This window comes from Oncorhynchus clarkii, chromosome 1 (genome assembly GCF_045791955.1).
Source record: "Oncorhynchus clarkii lewisi isolate Uvic-CL-2024 chromosome 1, UVic_Ocla_1.0, whole genome shotgun sequence".
NCBI lineage: Eukaryota > Metazoa > Chordata > Actinopteri > Salmoniformes > Salmonidae > Oncorhynchus > Oncorhynchus clarkii.
The window spans coordinates 3,944,287-3,965,503 of record NC_092147.1 but is presented as its reverse complement, the minus strand read 5'-3'; the positions used below and the strand labels follow the sequence as shown (position 1 = coordinate 3,965,503).

The window sequence follows — 21,217 nt, the reverse complement described above, 5'->3', positions numbered from 1 at the left end:
GATGGCTAGCTGTGTTTGAGCTGTGGGGCCTGACAGGCTCTGTGTGGTCGTGTTGACAGGGTGAGGATGTCGGCAGCTGCTGGGGTTTGGGAAGTGGCTTCGTCTCACCTCGTCTCGGCTGGGCTGTGTGATTTAATGTAGTGACAGGAATCGTCCGCCATCAGTCATCAGTGAAGTCACGGCAGCGTGCTGCTGGGTCTGCATCCCAAATGGCACCCTAAACCCTTTATAGTGCACTATGGGCCCTGGTCCAAAGTAGTGCACTATCAAGGGAAGAGGGTGGCATTTAGGATTCAGACCCCTACAGCAGTCCCCTACATCAGGCAGGGAAAGGACATCAGTCCCCTACATCAGTCCCCTACATCAGTCCCCTACATCAGTCCCCTACATCAGGCAGGGAAAGGACATCAGTCCCCTACATCAGGCAGGGAAAGGACATCAGTCCCCTACATCAGTCCCCTACATCAGTCCCCTACATCAGGCAGGGAAAGGACATCAGTCCCCTACATCAGTCCCCTACATCAGGCAGGGAAAGGACATCAGTCCCCTACATCAGTCCCCTGCATCAGGCAGGGAAAGGACATCAGTCCCCTACATCAGTCCCCTACATCAGGCAGGGAAAGGACATCAGTCCCCTACATCAGTCCCCTACATCAGTCCCCTACATCAGCCCCCTACATCAGCCCCTACATCAGCCCCTTAAGCACAGTCCCCTACATCAGTCCCCTACATCAGTCCCCTACATCAGCCCCCTACATCAGCCCCCTACATCAGCCCCTTAAGCACAGTCCCCTACATCAGTCCCCTACATCAGGCAGGGAAAGGACATCAGTCCCCTACATCAGTCCCCTACATCAGTCCCCTACATCAGGCAGGGAAAGGACATCAGTCCCCTACATCAGTCCCCTACATCAGCCCCCTACATCAGCCACCTACATCAGCCCCTTAAGCACAGTCCCCTACATCAGTCCCCTACATCAGGCAGGGAAAGGACATCAGTCCCCTACATCAGTCCCCTACATCAGGTCCTACATCAGCCCCCTACATCAGCCCCCTACATCAGCCCCCTACATCAGCCCCCTACATCAGCCCCCTACATCAGCCCTTAAGCACAGCCCCCTACATCAGACCCCTACATCAGACCCCTACATCAGACCCTTAAGCACAGCCCCCTACATCAGTCCCCTACATCAGTCCCCTACATCAGGCAGGGAAAGGACATCAGTCCCCTACATCAGTCCCCTACATCAGGCAGGGAAATGACATCAGTCCCCTACATCAGGCAGGGAAATGACATCAGTCCCCTTCATCAGTCCCCTACACCAGTCCCCTACACCAGTCCCCTCCGTCAGCCCCTATACCAGTCCCCTCCATCAGCCCCTACACCAGTCCCCTTCATCAGTCCCCTACACCAGCCCCTTCATCAGTCCCCTACACCAGTCCCCTACACCAGTCCCCTCCGTCAGCCCCTATACCAGTCCCCTCCGTCAGCCCCTACACCAGTCCCCTTCATCAGTCCCCTACACCAGTCCCCTACATCAGTCCCCTACACCAGTCCCCTACATCAGTCCCCTACACCAGACCCCTACACCAGTCCCCTCCGTCAGCCCCTATACCAGTCCCCTCCGTCAGCCCCTACACCAGTCCCCTTCATCAGTCCCCTACACCAGTCCCCTACACCAGTCCCCTACACCAGCCCCTTCATCAGTCCCCTACACCAGTCCCCTACACCAGTCCCCTACATCAGAACTCAACCAGAAGTCTAATATAATTCAGCAGAGCATTTTATGCAAAGTGACTTACAGTTATGGATGCATACATTTTCGTATGGGTGATCCCAGCAGAAATAAAAACCCACAATCCTGGATTATACAAGCACCATGCTCTACCAACTGAGCTACAGAGGACCATGCTCTACCAACTGAACCACAGAGGTCCTGGAGCCATGCTCTACCAACTGAACTACAGAGGACCTCGAGCCATGCTCTACCAACTGAGCCACAGAGGACCTGGAGACATTATCTACCAACTGAACTACAGAGGACCATGTTCTACTAACTGACCTACAGAGGACCATGCTCTACCAACTGAACTACAGAGGACCATGTTCTACTAACTGAACTACAGAGGACCATGTTCTACTAACTGACCTACAGAGGACCTGGAGCCATGTTCTACCAACTGAACTACAGATGACCTGGAGGAATGCTCTACCAACTGAACTACAGAGGACCTGGAGCCATGCTCTACCAACTGAACTACAGAGGACCTGGAGCCATGCTCTACCAACTGAACTACAGAGGACCTGGAGCCATTCTCTACCAACTGAACTACAGAGGACCATGTTCTACTAACTGACCTACAGAAGACCTGGAGCCATGCTCTACCAACTGAACTACAGAGGACCATGCTCTACTAACTGAACTACAGAGGACCATGTTCTACTAACTGAACTACAGAGGACCATGTTCTACTAACTGAACTACAGAGGACCATGTTCTACTAACTGAACTACAGAGAACCATGTTCTACTAACTGAACTACAGAGGACCATGTTCTACTAACTGAACTACAGAGGGCCATGTTCTACTAACTGAACTACAGAGAACCATGTTCTACTAACTGAACTACAGAGGACCATGTTCTACTAACTGAACTACAGAGGACCATGTTCTACTAACTGAACTACAGAGGACCATGTTCTACTAACTGAACTACAGAGGACCATGTTCTACTAACTACAGAGGACCATGTTCTACCAACTGAACTACAGAGAACCATGTTCTACTAACTACAGAGGACCATGTTCTACTAACTGATCTACAGAGGACCTGGAGCCATGTTCTACCAACTGAACTACAGAGGACCATGCTCTACTAACTGATCTACAGAGGACCTGGAGCCATGTTCTACCAACTGAACTACAGAGGACCATGCTCTACTAACTGAACTAGAGAGGACCATGCTCTACCAACTGAACTACAGAGGACCTGGAGCCATGCTCTACCAACTGAACTACAGAGGACCTGGAGCCATGTTCTACTAACTGAACTACAGAGGACCATGCTCTACTAACTGAACTACAGAGGACCATGTTCTACTAACTGAACTACAGAGGACCATGTTCTACTAACTGAACTACAGAGTACCATGTTCTACTAACTGAACTACAGAGGACTGTGTTCTACTAACTGAACTACAGAGGACCATGCTCTACTAACTACAGAGGACCATGTTCTACTTACTGAACTACAGAGTACCATGTTCTACTAACTGAACTACAGAGGACCATGTTCTACTAACTGAACTACAGAGGACCATGTTCTACTAACTGAACTACAGAGTACCATGTTCTACTAACTGAACTACAGAGGACTGTGTTCTACTAACTGAACTACAGAGGACCATGCTCTACTAACTACAGAGGACCATGTTCTACTAACTGAACTACAGAGGACCATGTTCTACTCACTGAACTACAGAGGACCATGTTCTACTAACTGAACTACAGAGGACCATGTTCTACTAACTGAACTACAGAGGACTATGTTCTACTAACTGAACTACAGAGAACCATGTTCTACTAACTGAACTACAGAGGACCATGTTCTACTAACTGAACTACAGAGGACTATGTTCTACTAACTGAACTACAGAGGACCATGTTCTACTAACTGAACTACAGAGAACCATGTTCTACTAACTACAGAGGACCATGTTCTACTAACTGATCTACAGAGGACCATGTTCTACTAACTGATCTACAGAGGACCTGGAGCCATGTTCTACCAACTGAACTACAGAGGACCATGCTCTACTAACTGAACTACAGAGGACCATGCTCTACCAACTGAACTACAGAGGACCTGGAGCCATGCTCTACCAACTGAACTACAGAGGACCATGTTCTACTAACTGAACTACAGAGGACCATGTTCTACTAACTGAACTACAGAGTACCATGTTCTACTAACTGAACTACAGAGGACTATGTCATACTAACTGAACTACAGAGGACCATGCTCTACCAACTGAACTACAGAGGACCTGGAGCCATGTTCTACCAACTGAACTACAGAGGACCATGTTCTACTAACTGAACTACAGAGGACCATGCTCTACTAACTACAGAGGACCATGTTCTACCAACTGAACTACAGAGGACCTGGAGCCATGCTCTACCAACTGAACTACAGAGGACCTGGAGCCATGTTCTACCAACTGAACTACAGAGGACCATGCTCTACTAACTGAACTACAGAGGACCATGTTCTACTAACTGAACTACAGAGGACCATGTTCTACTAACTGAACTACAGAGTACCATGTTCTACTAACTGAACTATAGAGGACTATGTTCTACTAACTGAACTACAGAGGACCATGCTCTACCAACTGAACTACAGAGGACCTGGAGCCATGTTCTACCAACTGAACTACAGAGGACCATGCTCTACTAACTGAACTACAGAGGACCATGTTCTACTAACTGAACTACAGAGGACCATGTTCTACTAACTGAACTACAGAGTACTATGTTCTACCAACTAAACTACAGAGAACCATGTTCTACTAACTACAGAGGACCATGTTCTACTAACTGATCTACAGAGGACCTGGAGCCATGTTCTACCAACTGAACTACAGAGGACCATGCTCTACTAACTGATCTACAGAGGACCTGGAGCCATGTTCTACCAACTGAACTACAGAGGACCATGCTCTACTAACTGATCTACAGAGGACCTGGAGCCATGTTCTACCAACTGAACTACAGAGGACCATGCTCTACTAACTGAACTACAGAGGACCATGCTCTACCAACTGAACTACAGAGGACCTGGAGCCATGCTCTACCAACTGAACTACAGAGGACCTGGAGCCATGTTCTACCAACTGAACTACAGAGGACCATGCTCTACTAACTGAACTACAGAGGACCATGTTCTACTAACTGAACTACAGAGGACCATGTTCTACTAACTGAACTACAGAGTACCATGTTCTACTAACTGAACTACAGAGGACCATGTTCTACTAACTGAACTACAGAGTACCATGTTCTACTAACTGAACTACTGAGGACTATGTTCTACTAACTGAACTACAGAGGACCATGCTCTACTAACTACAGAGGACCATGTTCTACTAACTGAACTACAGAGGACCATGTTCTACTCACTGAACTACAGAGGACCATGTTCTACTAACTGAACTACAGAGTACTATGTTCTACCAACTAAACTACAGAGAACCATGTTCTACTAACTACAGAGGACCATGTTCTACTAACTGATCTACAGAGGACCTGGAGCCATGTTCTACCAACTGAACTACAGAGGACCATGCTCTACTAACTGATCTACAGAGGACCTGGAGCCATGTTCTACCAACTGAACTACAGAGGACCATGCTCTACTAACTGAACTACAGAGGACCATGCTCTACCAACTGAACTACAGAGGACCTGGAGCCATGCTCTACCAACTGAACTACAGAGGACCTGGAGCCATGTTCTACCAACTGAACTACAGAGGACCATGCTCTACTAACTGAACTACAGAGGACCATGTTCTACTAACTGAACTACAGAGGACCATGTTCTACTAACTGAACTACAGAGTACCATGTTCTACTAACTGAACTACTGAGGACTATGTTCTACTAACTGAACTACAGAGGACCATGCTCTACTAACTACAGAGGACCATGTTATAGTAACTGAACTACAGAGGACCATGTTCTACTCACTGAACTACAGAGGACCATGTTCTACTAACTGAACTACAGAGAACCATGTTCTACTAACTGAACTACAGAGGACCATGCTCTACTCACTGAACTACAGAGTACCATGTTCTACTAACTGAACTACAGAGAACCATGTTCTACTAACTGAACTACAGAGGACTATGTTCTACTAACTGAACTACAGATGACCATGTTCTACTAACAGAACTACAGAGGACCATGTTCTACTCACTGAACTACAGAGGACCATGTTCTACTAACTGAACTACAGAGAACCATGTTCTACTAACTACAGAGGACCATGTTCTACTCACTGAACTACAGAGGACCATGCTCTACCAACTGAACTACAGAGGACCATGTTCTATTAACTGAACTACAGAGGACCATGTTCTACTAACTACAGAGGACCATGTTCTACTAACTGAACTACAGAGAACCATGTTATACTAACTGAACTACAGAGGACCATGCTCTACCAACTGAACTACAGAGGACCATGTTCTACTAACTGAGCTACAGAGGACCATGTTCTATTAACTACAGAGGACCATGTTCTACTAACTGAGCTACAGGGGACCATGTTCTACTAACTACAGAGGACCATGTTCTACTAACTGAGCTACAGAGGACCATGTTCTACTAACTGAGCCACAGAGGACCATGTTCTACTAACTACAGAGGACCATGCTCTACCAACTGAACTACAGAGGACCATGTTCTACTAACTGATATACAGAGGACCATGTTCTACTAACTACAGAGGACCATGCTCTACTAACTGAGCCACAGAGGACCATGCTCTACTAACTGAACTACAGAGGACCATGTTCTACCAACTGAACTACAGAGGACCATGTTCTACCAACTGAACTACAGAGGACCATGCTCTACTAACTGAACTACAGAGGACCATGTTCTACTAACTGAACTACAGAGGACCTGGAGCCATGCTCTACCAACTGAACTACAGAGGACCATGTTCTACCAACTGAACTACAGAGGACCTGGAGCCATGTTCTACCAACTGAACTACAGAGGACCATGTTCTACCAACTGAACTACAGAGGACCTGGAGCCATGCTCTACCAACTGAACTACAGAGGACCATGCTCTACTAACTGACCTACAGAGGACCTGGAGCCATGCTCTACCAACTGAACTACAGAGGACCATGCTCTACTAACTGAACTACAGAGGACCTGGAGCCATGCTCTACCAACTGAGCCACAGAGGACCATGCTCTACTAACTGAACTACAGAGGACCATGTTCTACTAACTGACCTACAGAGGACCTGGAGCCATGCTCTACCAACTGAACTACAGAGGACCATGCTCTACTAACTGAACTACAGAGGACCTGGAGCCATGCTCTACCAACTGAGCCACAGAGGAAGTCTACTGCTTGTTAAGACGTTTTTTTGTTCACAACAAATGTGTCAGCAAAGCTTCAATCTGGTAAACAGCATCTTGGCACCAGAACAATGTTTAAGGCACTCAAGTGGCTATTAGCACAAACTAACCCACTAGACTGTAGTGCCCCCCCCCCCCCTCCACCATCCAACTCTCCACTTCTAGTGCCAGGCACACTGTCAACAAGGCCTTTAATAGGCATTTGCATAGTTTGGTGTCAAAAAATGTGTCCAGTTGCCTTTGGTTTTATTCAATTAATGCAGACCAACTGGATAGTTGAGAGTTATATTTCTGTTCTCTTCCTGCTCTGTTCACTTCCTGCTCTGTTCACTTCCTGCTCTGTTCTCTTCCTGCTCTGTTCTGCTCTGTTCTCTTCCTGCTCTGTTCACTTCTTGCTCTGTTCTCTTCCTGCTCTGTTCTCTTCCTGCTCTGTTCTGCTCTGTTCACTTCCTGCTCTGTTCACTTCCTGCTCTGTTCACTTCTTGCTCTGTTCTCTTCCTGCTCTGTTCTCTTCCTGCTCTGTTCACTTCTTGCTCTGTTCTCTTCCTGCTCTGTTCTGCTCTGTTCTCTTCCTACTCTGTTCACTTCCTGCTCTGTTCTCTTCCTGCTCTGTTCTGCTCTGTTCTCTTCCTGCTCTGTTCTGCTCTGTTCCTCTCCTGCTCTGTTCTGCTCTGTTCTCTTCCTGCTCTGTTCTCTTCCTGCTCTGTTCTGCTCTGTTCTCTTCCTGCTCTGTTCTCTTCCTGCTCTGTTCTGCTCTGTTCCTCTCCTGCTCTGTTCTGCTCTGTTCTCTTCCTGCTCTGTTCTCTTCCTGCTCTGTTCTGCTCTGTTCTCTTCCTGCTCTGTTCTCTTCCTGCTCTGTTCTGCTCTGTTCCTCTCCTGCTCTGTTCTGCTCTGTTCTCTTCCTGCTCTGTTCTCTTCCTGCTCTGTTCTGCTCTGTTCTCTTCCTGCTCTGTTCTGCTCTGTTCTCTTCCTGCTCTGTTCTCTTTCTGCTCTGTTCACTTCCTGCTCTGTTCTCTTCCTGCTCTGTTCTGCTCTGTTCTTTTCCTGCTCTGTTCTGCTCTGTTCTCTTCCTGCTCTGTTCTGCTCTGTTCTCTTCCTGCTCTGTTCTCTTCCTGCTCTGTTCTGCTCTGTTCTCTTCCTGCTCTGTTCTCTTCCTGCTCTGTTCTGCTCTGTTCTCTTCCTGCTCTGTTCTCTTCCTGCTCTGTTCTGCTCTGTTCCTCTCCTGCTCTGTTCTGCTCTGTTCTCTTCCTGCTCTGTTCTCTTCCTGCTCTGTTCTGCTCTGTTCTCTTCCTGCTCTGTTCTGCTCTGTTCTCTTCCTGCTCTGTTCTCTTTCTGCTCTGTTCTTTTCCTGCTCTGTTCTGCTCTGTTCTCTTCCTGCTCTGTTCTGCTCTGTTCTCTTCCTGCTCTGTTCTCTTCCTGCTCTATTCTGCTCTGTTCCTCTCCTGCTCTGTTCTGCTCTGTTCTCTTCCTGCTCTGTTCACTTCCTGCTCTGTTCTGCTCTGTTCTCTTCCTGCTCTGCTCTGTTCTCTTCCTGCTCTGTTCTCTTCCTGCTCTGTTCTGCTCTGTTCTCTTCCTTCTCTGTTCTCTTCCTGCTCTGTTCTCTTCCTGCTCTGTTCTGCTCTGTTCTCTTCCTGCTTTGTTCTCTTCCTGCTCTGTTCTCTTCCTGCTCTGTTCTCTTCCTGCTCTGTTCTGCTCTGTTCTCTTCCTGCTCTGTTCTCTTCCTGCTCTGTTCTCATTCTGCTCTGTTCTGATCTGTTCTCTTCCTGCTCTGTTCTCTTCCTGCTCTGTTCTCTTCCTGCTCTATACCCTTTCTGCTCTGTTCTCTTCCTGCTCTGTTCTGCTCTGTTCACTTCCTGTTCTGTTCTCTCATTAATTAAGGATCTGACCCTTTTTTTCAATTTTCGCCTAAAATGACTCACCCAAATCTAAGTGTCTGTAGCTCAGGACCTGAAGCAAGGATATGCATATTCTTGGTACCATCTGCTACAGTAGTCTAATTAACGGTCTGGACCTTCTGCTTGTCTGCTACAGTAGTCTAATTAACGGTCTGGACCTTCTGTTTGTCTGATACAGTAGTCTAATTAACAGTCTGGACCTTCTGTTTGTCTGCTACAGTAGTCTAATTAATGGTCTGGACCTTCTGTTTGTCTGCTACAGTAGTCTAATTAACGGTCTGGGCCTTCTGTTTGTCTGCTACAGTAGTCTAATTTCCTCAATGTTTCCACCCCAATCCAGGATCAGATAATTACCTTTAATCTCCATCCCTGTCTGTGTTTTCTCCGGATTTTAATTTGTTTTAATGGGCTCGGGAGGTTGCAGATGTCTGAGGTGGTGGAGGAGAGGGGGATGAGGTGAAGGAATATAGGGACCCTGCTTTATGACAGGGCATCAGGGTGACGCTGATGTCCTTCCCTCCTCCCCTGTCCTCCTCTCCTCCAGGCACTCTGTGTCTCTGCTGACATTATATGTGATTCCCAAATGGCACCCTTTTCCCTACGTAGTGCACTACGTTTTGAGCAGGGCCCGTAGGGCTTTGGTCTAAAGTAGGGTACTGCGTAAGGAATAGGGTCGAATACAAACAGTGTAGCTATTCCCTCCGCAAGGCAATCAAACAAGCTAAGTGTCAGTATAGAGACAAAGTAGAGTCACATTCAACGGCTCAGACACAAGAGGTATGTGGCAGGGTCTACAGTCAATCACGGATTACAAAAAGAAAACCAGCCCCGTCACGGACCAGGATGTCTTGCTCCCAGGCAGACTAAACAGCGTCTTTGCTCTCTTGAAGACAATACAGTGCCACTGACACGGCCCGCTACCAAAACCTGCGGACTCTCCTTCACTGCAGCCGACATGAGTAAAACATTTAAACGTGTTAACCCTCGCAAGGCTGCAGGCCCAGACGGCATCCCCAGCCGCGTCCTCAGAGCATGCGCAGACCAGCTGGCTGGTATGTTTACGGACATATTCAATCAATCCTTATCCCAGTCTGCTGTTCCCACATGCTTCAAGAGGACCACCATTGTTCCTGTTCCCAAGAAAGCTAAGGTAACTGAGCTAAACGACTACCACCCCATAGCACTCACTTCCGTCATCATGAAGTGCTTTGAGAGACTAATCAAGGACAACATCTCCTCCACCCGACCTGACACCCTAGACCCACTCCAATTTGCTTACCGCCCCAATAGGTCCACAGTCGACACAATCTCAACCACACTGCACACTGTCCTAACCCATCTGGACAAGAGGAATACCTATGTGAGAATGCTGTTCATCGACTACAGCTCAGCATTTACCACCATAGTACCCTCCAAACTTGTCATCAAGCTCGAGACGCTGGGTCTCGACCCCGCCCTGTGCAACTGGGTACTGGACTTCCTGACGGGCCGCCCCCAGGTGGTGAGGGTAGGCAACAACATCTCCTCCCCGCTGATCCTCAACACTGGGGCCCCACAAGGGTGCGTTCTGAAGCCCTCTCCTGTACTCCCTGTTCACCCACGACTGCGTGGCCACGCACGCCTCCAACTCAATCATCAAGTTTGCAGACGACACAACAGTGGTAGGCTTGATTACCAACAACAACGAGACGGCCTACAGGGAGGAGGTGAGGGCCCTCGGAGTGTGGTGTCAGGAAAATAACCTCACACTCAACGTCAACAAAACAAAAGGAGATGATTGTGGACTTCAGGAAACAGCAGAGGGAACACCCCCCTATCTACATCGATGGGACAGTAGTGGAGAGGGTAGCAAGTTTTATGTTCCTCGGCGTACACATCACGGACAAACTGAATTGGTCCACCCACACAGACAGCATCGTGAAGAAGGCGCAGCAGCGCCTCTTCAACCTCAGGAGGCTGAAGAAATTTGGCTTGTCACCAAAAGCACTCACAACCTTTTACAGATGCACAATCGAGAGCATCCTGTCGGGCTGTATCACCGCCTGGTACAGCAACTGCTCCAACCACAACGGTAAGGCTCTCCAGAGGGTGGTGAGGTCTGCACAACGTATGACCGGGGGCAAACTACCTACCCTCCAGGACACCTACACCACCCGATGTCACAGGAAGGCCATAAAGATCAACAAGGACAACAACCACCCGAGCCACTGCCTGTTCACCCCGCTATCATCCAGAAGGCGAGGTCAGTACAGGTGCATCAAAGCTGGGACCGAGAGACTGAAAAACAGCATCTATCTCAAGGCCATCAGACTGTTAAACAGCCACGACTAACATAGAGTGGCTGCTGCCAACACACTGACATTGACACTGACTCAACTCCAGCCACTTTAATAATGGAAACATTTATGTAAAAAATGTATTACTAGCCACTTTAAACAATGCTACTTAATATAATGTTTACATACCCTACATTACTCATCTCATATGTATATACTGTACTCTATATCATCTACTGCATCTTGCCATCTTGATGTAATACATGTATCACTAGCCACTTTAAACTATGCCACTTTGTTTACATACCCTACATTACTCATCTCATATGTATATACTGATACCATCTACTGCATCTTGCTTATGCCGTTCTGTACCATCACTCATTCATATATCTTTATGTACATATTCTTTATCCCTTTACACTTGTGTGTATAAGACAGTAGTTTTGGAATTGTTAGCTAGATTACTTGTTGGTTATTACTGCATTGTCGGAACTAGAAGCACAAGCATTTCGCTACACGCGCATTAACATCTGCTAACCATGTGTATGTGACAAATAACATTTGATTTGATTTGAGACAGGCCCTCTGTGTCTCTGCTGACATTATATGTGATTCCCAAATGGCACCCTATTCCCAGGGCCCATAGGGCTTTGGTCTAAAGTAGTGTACTGCGTAAGGAATAGACACACATCCTTTGTCTTCATGGAATGTGAGCCTGTGTTGTTACAGAGGCCCCTCTGGACAGTATCGATCTCCCTACTGGGGAAGAGAGAGGCCTCTAGACAGTATCAATCTCCCTACTGGGGAAGAGAGAGGCCTCTCTGGACAGTATCGATCTCCCTACTGGGGAAGAGAGAGGCCTCTAGACAGTATCGATCTACCTACTGGGGAAGAGAGAGGCCCCCCTGGACAGTATCGATCTCCCTACTGGGGAAGAGAGAGGCCGCTGGACAGTATCGATCTCCCTACTGGGGAAGAGAGAGGCCGCTGGACAGTATCGATCTCCCTACTGGGGAAGAGAGAGGCCTCTGGACAGTATCGATCTCCCTACTGGGGAAGAGAGAGGCCTCTGGACAGTATCGATCTCCCTACTGGGGGAAGAGAGAGACCTCTGGACAGTATCGATCTCCCTACTGGGGACGAGAGAGGCCTCTCTGAACAGTATCGATCTCCCCACTGGGGAAGAGAGAGGCCTCTGGACAGTATCGATCTCCCTACTGGGGAAGAGAGAGGCCCCTCTGGACAGTATCGATCCCCCTACTGGGGAAGAGAGAGGCCCCTCTGGACAGTATCGATCTCCCTACTGGGGAAGAGAGAGGCCCCCCTGGACAGTATCGATCTCCCTACTGGGGAAGAGAGAGGCAACATCCATTAAAAGGAGACATGATGAGGGGAAGGGGAGGGGCACAGGGCACATGTAAGTACACTTCTTTCGTGATTAAGGAAACTCGCTAAGTATGCATGGAAGTACACAAAGCCAACACACACATGCACACATAAGACCAGTGGTCCTCCAGTGACAATAAACATAAAATGCCAGCTCTGCTTTTTCCTGTAACAGTCCACCAGGGATTTGGTAGTTAAAACATTAAAACACAGACAGAAGTTCTGAACGATCGACCGTCTTGCCCTATATCTTTGGGGTGTGTGGGGGGGGGGGGGGGAATTGAGGGCAGATATTTATATTTACGAGATCCAGTTGTTATAATTGCCTGTTTGAAATGGGGGCAGGGTGTGTTTTGGGATGAGAGAAGGGTGGGTCATCCTGAAGTGTGTGATTTACTGTCGGGTGTCAAGGCCTGAGGCACGAACCTCCCCTCTGGTTTCTAGTATGGAGCAATCTCTTCTCTTGCTTTAGGCCCTGGCCTGCATATAATTTCCGCTGCAGAGAGGGAGAGGAGAGGAGGAGGTCTCTGTACAAGGCAGCCTTCTGATGGAACAGGGTCGTCCATGTTAATAGGAATCTGAAAAACAGCCTGGCTTCTAGCTCCTCGGATCCCCTGTGTGTCCCAAACGGCACCCTATTGCCTTCATAGTGCACCCTATTGCCTTCATAGTGCACCCTATTCCCTTCATAGTGCACCCTATTGCCTTCATAGTGCACCCTATTCCCTTCAAAGTGCACCCTATTCCCTACATAGTGCACCCTATTCCCTACATAGTGCACCCTATTCCCTACATAGTGCACCCTATTCCCTTTATAGTGCACCCTATTCCCTTCATAGTGCGCCCTATTCCCTACATAGTGCGCCCTATTCCCTACATAGTGCGCCCTATTCCCTTTATAGTGCACCATATTCCCTTCATAGTGCACCCTATTCCCTACATAGTGCACCCTATTCCCTACATAGTGCACCCTATTCCCTTCATAGTGCACCCTATTCCCTATATAGTGCACCCTATTCCCTTCATAGTGCACCCTATTCCCTTCATAGTGCACCCTATTCCCTTCATAGTGCACCCTATTCCCTTCATAGTGCACCCTATTCCCTACATAGTGCACCCTATTCCCTTTATAGTGCACCCTATTCCCTATATAGTGCACCCTATTCCCTTTATAGTGCACCCTATTCCCTTCATAGTGCACCCTATTCCCTTCATAGTGCACCCTATTCCCTTCATAGTGCACCCTATTCCCTTTATAGTGCACCCTATTCCCTTTATAGTGCACCCTATTCCCTTCATAGTGCACCCTATTGCCTTCATAGTGCACCCTATTGCCTTCATAGTGCACCCTATTCCCTTCATAGTGCACCCTATTCCCTACATAGTGCACCCTATTCCCTACATAGTGCACCCTATTCCCTTTATAGTGCACCCTATTGCCTTCATAGTGCACCCTATTCCCTTTATAGTGCACCCTATTCCCTTCATAGTGCACCCTATTCCCACCATAGTGCACCCTATTCCCTTCATAGTGCACCCTATTGCCTTCATAGTGCACCCTATTGCCTTCATAGTGCACCCTATTCCCTTCATATTGCACCCTATTGCCTTCATACTGCACCCTATTCCCTTCATAGTGCACCCGAGTCCCTTCATAGTGCCAAATCAAATCAAATGTATTTATAAAGCCCTTCGTACATCAGCTGATATCTCAAAGTGCTGTACAGAAACCCAGCCTAAAGCCCCAAACAGCAAGCAATGCAGGTGTAGAAGTACGGTGGCTAGGAAAAACTCCCTAGAAAGACCAGAACCTAGGAAGAAACCTAGAGAGGAACCAGGCTATGTGGGGTGGCCAGTCCTCTTCTGGCTGTGCCGGGTGGAGATTATAACAGAACATGGCCAAGATGTTCAAATGTTAATAAATGACCAGCATGGTCGAATAATAATAAGGCAGAACAGTTGAAACTGGAGCAGCAGCACGGCCAGGTGGACTGGGGACAGCAAGGAGTCATCATGTCAGGTAGTCCTGGGGCATGGTCCTAGGGCTCAGGTCCTCCGAGAGAGAGAAAGAGAGAGAGAAGGAGAGAATTAGAGAACGCACACTTAGATTCACACAGGACACCGAATAGGACAGGAGAAGTACTCCAGATATAACAAACTGACCCCAGCCCCCCGACACATAAACTACTGCAGCATAAATACTGGAGGCTGAGACAGGAGGGGTCAGGAGACACTGCACCCTAGTCCCTTCACAGTGCACCCTATTCCCTTCACAGTATACCCTATTCCCTTCATAGTGCACCCTATTCCCTTCATAGTGCACCCTATTGCCTTCATAGTGCACCCTATTCCCTTTATAGGGCACCAGGCCAGGATCAAAAGTAGTGCCCCAAAAGTAGGGAATAAGGTGCCATTTGTAGTGCCCCATATGTAGGGAATAAAGTGCCATTTGTAGTGTCCTATATGTAGGGAATAAGGTGCCATTTGTAGTGCCCTATATGTAGGGAATAAGGTGCCATTTGTAGTGCCCTATATGTAGGGAATAAGGTGCCATTTGTTGTACCCTATATGTAGGGAATAAGGTGCCATTTGTAGTGCCCTATATGTAGGGAATAAGGGGCCATTTGTAGTGCCCTATATGTAGGGAATAAGGGGCCATTTGTAGTGCCCTATATGTAGGGAATAAGGTGCCATTTGAAGTGCCCTATATGTAGAGAATAAGGGGCCATTTGTAGTGCCCTATACGTAGAGAATAAGGGGCCATTTGTAGTGCCCTATATGTAGAGAATAAGCAGCCATTTGCAGTGCCCTATATGTAGGGAATAAGGGGCCATTTGCAACGCAGGCAGAGAGACAGTCATTTATCAGACCGGTGTCTGTGAGGTCAAATCAAATCAATGTTTATTTGTCACGTGTGCTGAATACAACAGGTGTAGTAGACCTTACAGTGAAATGCTGACTACAACAGGTGTAGTAGACCTTACAGTGAAATGCTGAATACAACAGGTGTAGTAGACCTTACAGTGAAATGCTGAATACAACAGGTGTAGTAGACCTCACAGTGAAATGCTGAATACAACAGGTGTAGTAGACCTTACAGTGAAATGCTGAATACAACAGGTGTAGTAGACCTTACAGTGAAATGCTGAATACAACAGGTGTAGTAGACCTCACAGTGAAATGCTGAATACAACAGGTGTAGTAGACCTTACAGTGAAATGCTGAATACAACAGGTGTAGTAGACCTCACAGTGAAATGCTGAATACAACAGGTGTAGTAGACCTCACAGTGAAATGCTGAATACAACAGGTGTAGTAGACCTCACACTGAAATGCTGAATACAACAGGTGTAGTAGACCTCACAGTGAAATGCTGAATACAACAGGTGTAGTAGACCTTACAGTGAAATGCTGAATACAACAGGTGTAGTAGACCTCACAGTGAAATGCTGAATACAACAGGTGTAGTAGACCTTACAGTGAAATGCTGAATACAACAGGTGTAGTAGACCTCACAGTGAAATGCTGAATACAACAGGTGTAGTAGACCTCACAGTGAAATGCTGAATACAACAGGTGTAGTAGACCTCACAATGAAATGCTGAATACAACAGGTGTAGTAGACCTCATGAAATGCTGACTTACAGGCTCTAACCAATAGTGCAAAAAAGGTGTTAGGTGAACAATAGGTAGGTAAAGAAATAAAAACAACAGTAAAAAGACAGGCTATATACAGTAGAGAGGCTATATACAGTAGAGAGGCTATATACAGTAGAGAGACTATATACAGTAGAGAGGTTATATACAGTAGAGAGGCTATATACAGTAGAGAGGCTATATACAGTAGAGAGACTATATACAGTAGAGGCTATATACACTAGAGAGGCTAAATACAGTAGAGAGGCTATATACAGTAGAGGCTATATACAGTAGAGAGGATATATACAGTAGAGAGGCTATATACAGAAGAGAGACTATATACAGTAGAGAGGCTATATACAGTAGAGAGGCTATGTACAGAAGAGAGACTATATACAGTAGAGAGGCTATGTACAGAAGAGAGGCTATATACAGTAGAGAGGCTATATACAGTAGAGAGACTATATACAGTAGAGAGGCTATATACAGTAGAGAGGCTATGTACAGTAGAGAGGCTATATACAGTAGAGGCTATATACAGTAGAGGCTATATACAGTAGAGAGGTTACATACAGTAGAGAGACTATATACAGTAGAGAGACTATATACAGTAGAGAGGCTATATACAGTAGAGAGGCTATGTACAGTAGAGAGGCTATATACAGTAGAGGCTATATACAGTAGAGGCTATATACAGTAGAGGTTACATACAGTAGAGAGACTATATACAGTAGAGAGACTATATACAGTAGAGAGGCTATATACAGTAGAGAGGCTATATACAGTAGAGAGGCTATATACAGTAGAGAGGCTACATACAGTAGAGAGGCTACATACAATAGAGAGGATATATACAGTAGAGAGACTATAAACAGTAGAGAGACTATATACAGTAGAGAGGCTATATACAGTAGAGAGGCTATATACAGTAGAGAGGCTATATACAGTAGAGGCTATATACAGTAGAGAGACTATAAACAGTAGAGAGACTATATACAGTAGAGAGGCTACATACAATAGAGAGGATATATACAGTAGAGAGACTATAAACAGTAGAGAGACTATATACAGTAGAGAGACTATGTACAGTAGAGAGGCTACATACAGACACCGGTTAGTCAGGCTGATTGAGGTAGTATGTACATGTAGATATGGTTAAAGTGACTGTGCAGATATGATTGTAAAGTCTATCCATCTCTTGGTATTTTCTCTTGTTATTTTCTTGACTAAATGCTGGTGCTTTGCTTACTGTGTGTATTGAATGGTTGTATTTGACTAACAGTAGCTAATATACTACGGGAAAGAGACCTATCTTAACATCTCATAAAAATTGATGATTTACTCCTCCTATCCACTCTCCTAGCTGTCCTGGTAAAGAAGATGGTAATGGGTTGTCTTTTAAAAAATTAAAAAATGTACTTGCCTCTTCCATTTTTTTGTGGTAATGGGTTAAGTCATACTGGGCCTGAATTAAAGAAGCTAAAGTTAAACTTTCAAAGTAAGAGCTCTGTGTTCCACAGGAGGAGTAAATATTGGACAGTTGATCCGTGACCCTGTTATAACGCCCTCGTTGCATTGCTGCCTTTGAAAAAAGGTGAGATTTTTAGTCGTCGATGAACAACAGCACCACCTAGCGTCACAGAGATCATACTGCAGGTCCAAATTAAAACAGTACCCGATGTTATGACTTTCGAGGACAGTGAAGCTCCATCCCTGAGTTACAGAGACAATTAAGATACCTTTTTTTTTTCATTTTTTTTTTTCAATTCACCAATTCCTCGATTCCTCACATCCACTTCTTCACATCCTTCTCAAAACCTATTGGATAAGAACGTCTGAGAGGAGGAGCCTTATATCCTCTCCTTCAATACAATTGAGAAGGAGGCGAGGAGATGTGGAGCCAGGAATCAGGGTAAGACTAATTTTAGATGAAGACATTGAATTCTGTTTCGCTGGTGTACAGCCGTAGAATTGAAAAGAGCTAATGGTAAACTTGTTTATGCAAATACCTTCCCAAAGCTTCCTTAACCTGTCTTTCCCCCCAGTGATTGACATCAAGATGGACCAACCGCAGGAGCCTCCGACCACTGAAGGCGGGTGCTCCTGTTGATCCTGATTGGTTCATCTACACCCACTTGCTTGTTGTGTTACTTCCTATTGGTTAGCCTCGAATTGCGTTTTCAGATTAGAATCTTGTCTTTTCATCTAAATATTGGAAAGTCAGTTGGAAACTATCGTTATACACATAAAACACTGTACTTTATTAACAAATATTGGCAAAAGAAAAGTCTTTAAAATGATTACAATGATCATAATCATGAACAAAAAATGTCCCTTAACCACATAAAACATGTCATATACTTGTTTTTGTAAAAGTAGAATGGAACGTTTTCGTTTTTTCCTTTTTGTATTTTTGTAATGTTAAAGAAATAAAAAGACACAGACAACCTCTCCTCTTGGTTAGAGGCTCAAATGGCACCCTATTGTTCCCTATATAATGCACAAATAAAGCCCTGGTAAGTGCACTCTGAAGGGAATAGGGTGTCACTGTGATGGAAGGAAAGAGATGAATTGGAACACGCCATCTCTAATGGCTAGAGAGGACAAACTGACCAGTAACTTTTCACTGAATATCTAATGCATGCATGTAAAATTATTATGATTATTTTTTTAGGTTGGCCTATTAATGTGTCTGCTGATGTACACCGTTTGGATATGAAAAGGCTCTTAACCTACACATGTTCACTCATTTATTTTTGTCTTCACAAAATGCTGTGATTGAAGCTGGATTTTAATAGTGTGTGTGTGTGTGTGTGTGTGTGTGTAAATGTACGCTTTCTATATAAGACACTGTAGAATGCAACCATCCATTGAGGGCAGCTGCCAAACTGCGTCCTCACAGGGGGCCCATGTTCTAGCTGGTTATCACAACTGTAGAGGGGCTTGGGTTTGCCGCGTCACTCCTCCTAGCTGCTGTTGTTGCGGACTGCACTGTGTCATACTATCTACTATGGTATTGTGGTTAGGTGTTTGTCCCAAAGAGCACCCTACTCCTTATACGGTGGACTACTTTGGACCAGGCCAAAACAGGGAATAGAGCAGAGTGGACAGAAGATAGGTAGCAGAAAGCTTACCCCTCGCCTCCTAAACAGTAACTAAAATAAAATAAAATATTTTTAAACTCATCCTTTTATGCTTTATATGAAGTTCACCTCCACTGTTTCTGTTCTGTAAAAATAAAAAAGCAGCTCGTCATTCCCCACATAAACAAGTTGTAACAGTTCCCTCGTCCTAGCCTGAGGGCCAGTCTGTTTGTGTTATCATGCCAACTCCCTGTCACTCATTGTCATGCCAATTGACAGTCATGGAGTAAACAAGAGCACAGGGAGGGGGGGGATCAGGCTATCCTGGTATCTGGTAACAGTTACACGTTCCTGTCAAATAAATCAAGAACAAATGACTCATTTGCACATGTAGACCTTTCAGGTTATTATGAAGTTGTTCCCAGAGGCCTCGATTCCCGTCTGAGTTATTCCCTTTTTATGTACTTTTCTCTATATGCGTTTTTCTGACTTTAAACTTGAAGCTGCAATATGTACTTTTTTTTTGTTGCATGACAGGACAAAATACAAAATAGAAATGTGTATTATAGATCTGTCGTTCTCATTGAAAGCAAGTGCTAAGAAGTGGTAGATCTGTTCTATGTGCCCTATTTCTATGCTTCCCGTTTTTAAGTTTCGTTTTTGTATTTTTTTTTTTAAACTTTCGTTTTTTTGTACACCAGCTTCAAACTGCTGAAAATACAATATTTTTGGTTATTGAAAATATATTTCACAGCGGTTTAGATGGTACAATTATTATTTACACTACACTTGATTGCCTACTGCCTACGTTTATATGTGACAAAACAAACTATTAAAATTGTAGTAACCAGAAATGGCGGAGCGTTTCTGCGTAGTGTGTCTTTAAGCATGAGAACAGGTCTATTCGTTTTGGGTGGAGATGGAGGAAATGAAGGTGTGTCTACTGTTACACCAGATTCTGACCGTAACTTAATTCCCTCCTAATTCCACCACCGTTACACACCCGGAAACCATGAATAAACTCGAGCAAACATACCGGTTCCAAGCGGGAAAAACATCATTTTATTTTTTCCTGATTAGAAATAACACCCCTCTCCACGCACTGTAATGTACTACTCGATAAGAGATATTGATAACAGCTAGCTAAAGGAGTCATCCGTTTGGAAAAGGGAATTGTAAATATAAATGACACTTGTTTTAGATCTATTTTACCTTGTAAAACTCTGGAGACAAATGTGAAACCCAGTTTTATAGCAGCAAACTAAAGCATATCAGCTTTCCCACGGTAAAGTTCATGAAACGCTGTGCCATTATGCAGAATTTAAGTTGTGCAGCCTTTAAACTCGCGAATGTATTAATTGTAGTCTATCCCGACTTTCTCTGTTTCCTGTTTCTATCTTGTTAAATATTAGTCACTATCAGTATCGACCGTCAGTAGTCCTAATAACAACACAATGTACTGTTCGTTCCCTTCAGTTGGTATTGACTATATTATCATTCTATTTCATTCCATTGTTTCGTTTAGCTCCATTTGTTTCCTCGGTAAACGCCGTCACCGCCATGTGGTTGTTGCCGAGGATCGTTAGTAACGGTTAATAATATAGCAAAATAAAAAAACAGACATATGGGCTAATTAAATCGCTATGGAGTGGAGTGCAAAAAAATTAATAATAATGATAGAAAAATATACAAAAAAATGTAAATACTAAAAATAAATAAATTAAAACATTTTAATACAAATGGAGTGGAGTGCAAAAAAAAAAAAAAATG

The 21,217-nt window shown here is 45.3% G+C and overlaps 1 protein-coding gene across 1 annotated transcript in view; it reads left to right on the top strand.

Moving 5' to 3' along the window:
• Positions 1–20,301, top strand: part of LOC139414735 (ras-related protein Rab-6B-like) — a 161,935-nt gene extending 141,634 nt beyond the window's left edge. Inside the window, exon 8 of the mRNA XM_071162433.1 lies at positions 18,410–20,301. Coding sequence (XP_071018534.1) covers positions 18,410–18,474 — 65 coding nt within the window. The 3' untranslated portion in view covers positions 18,475–20,301. The remainder of the gene's footprint in view (positions 1–18,409) is intronic.
• The last annotated feature ends 916 nt before the right edge of the window (positions 20,302–21,217 follow it).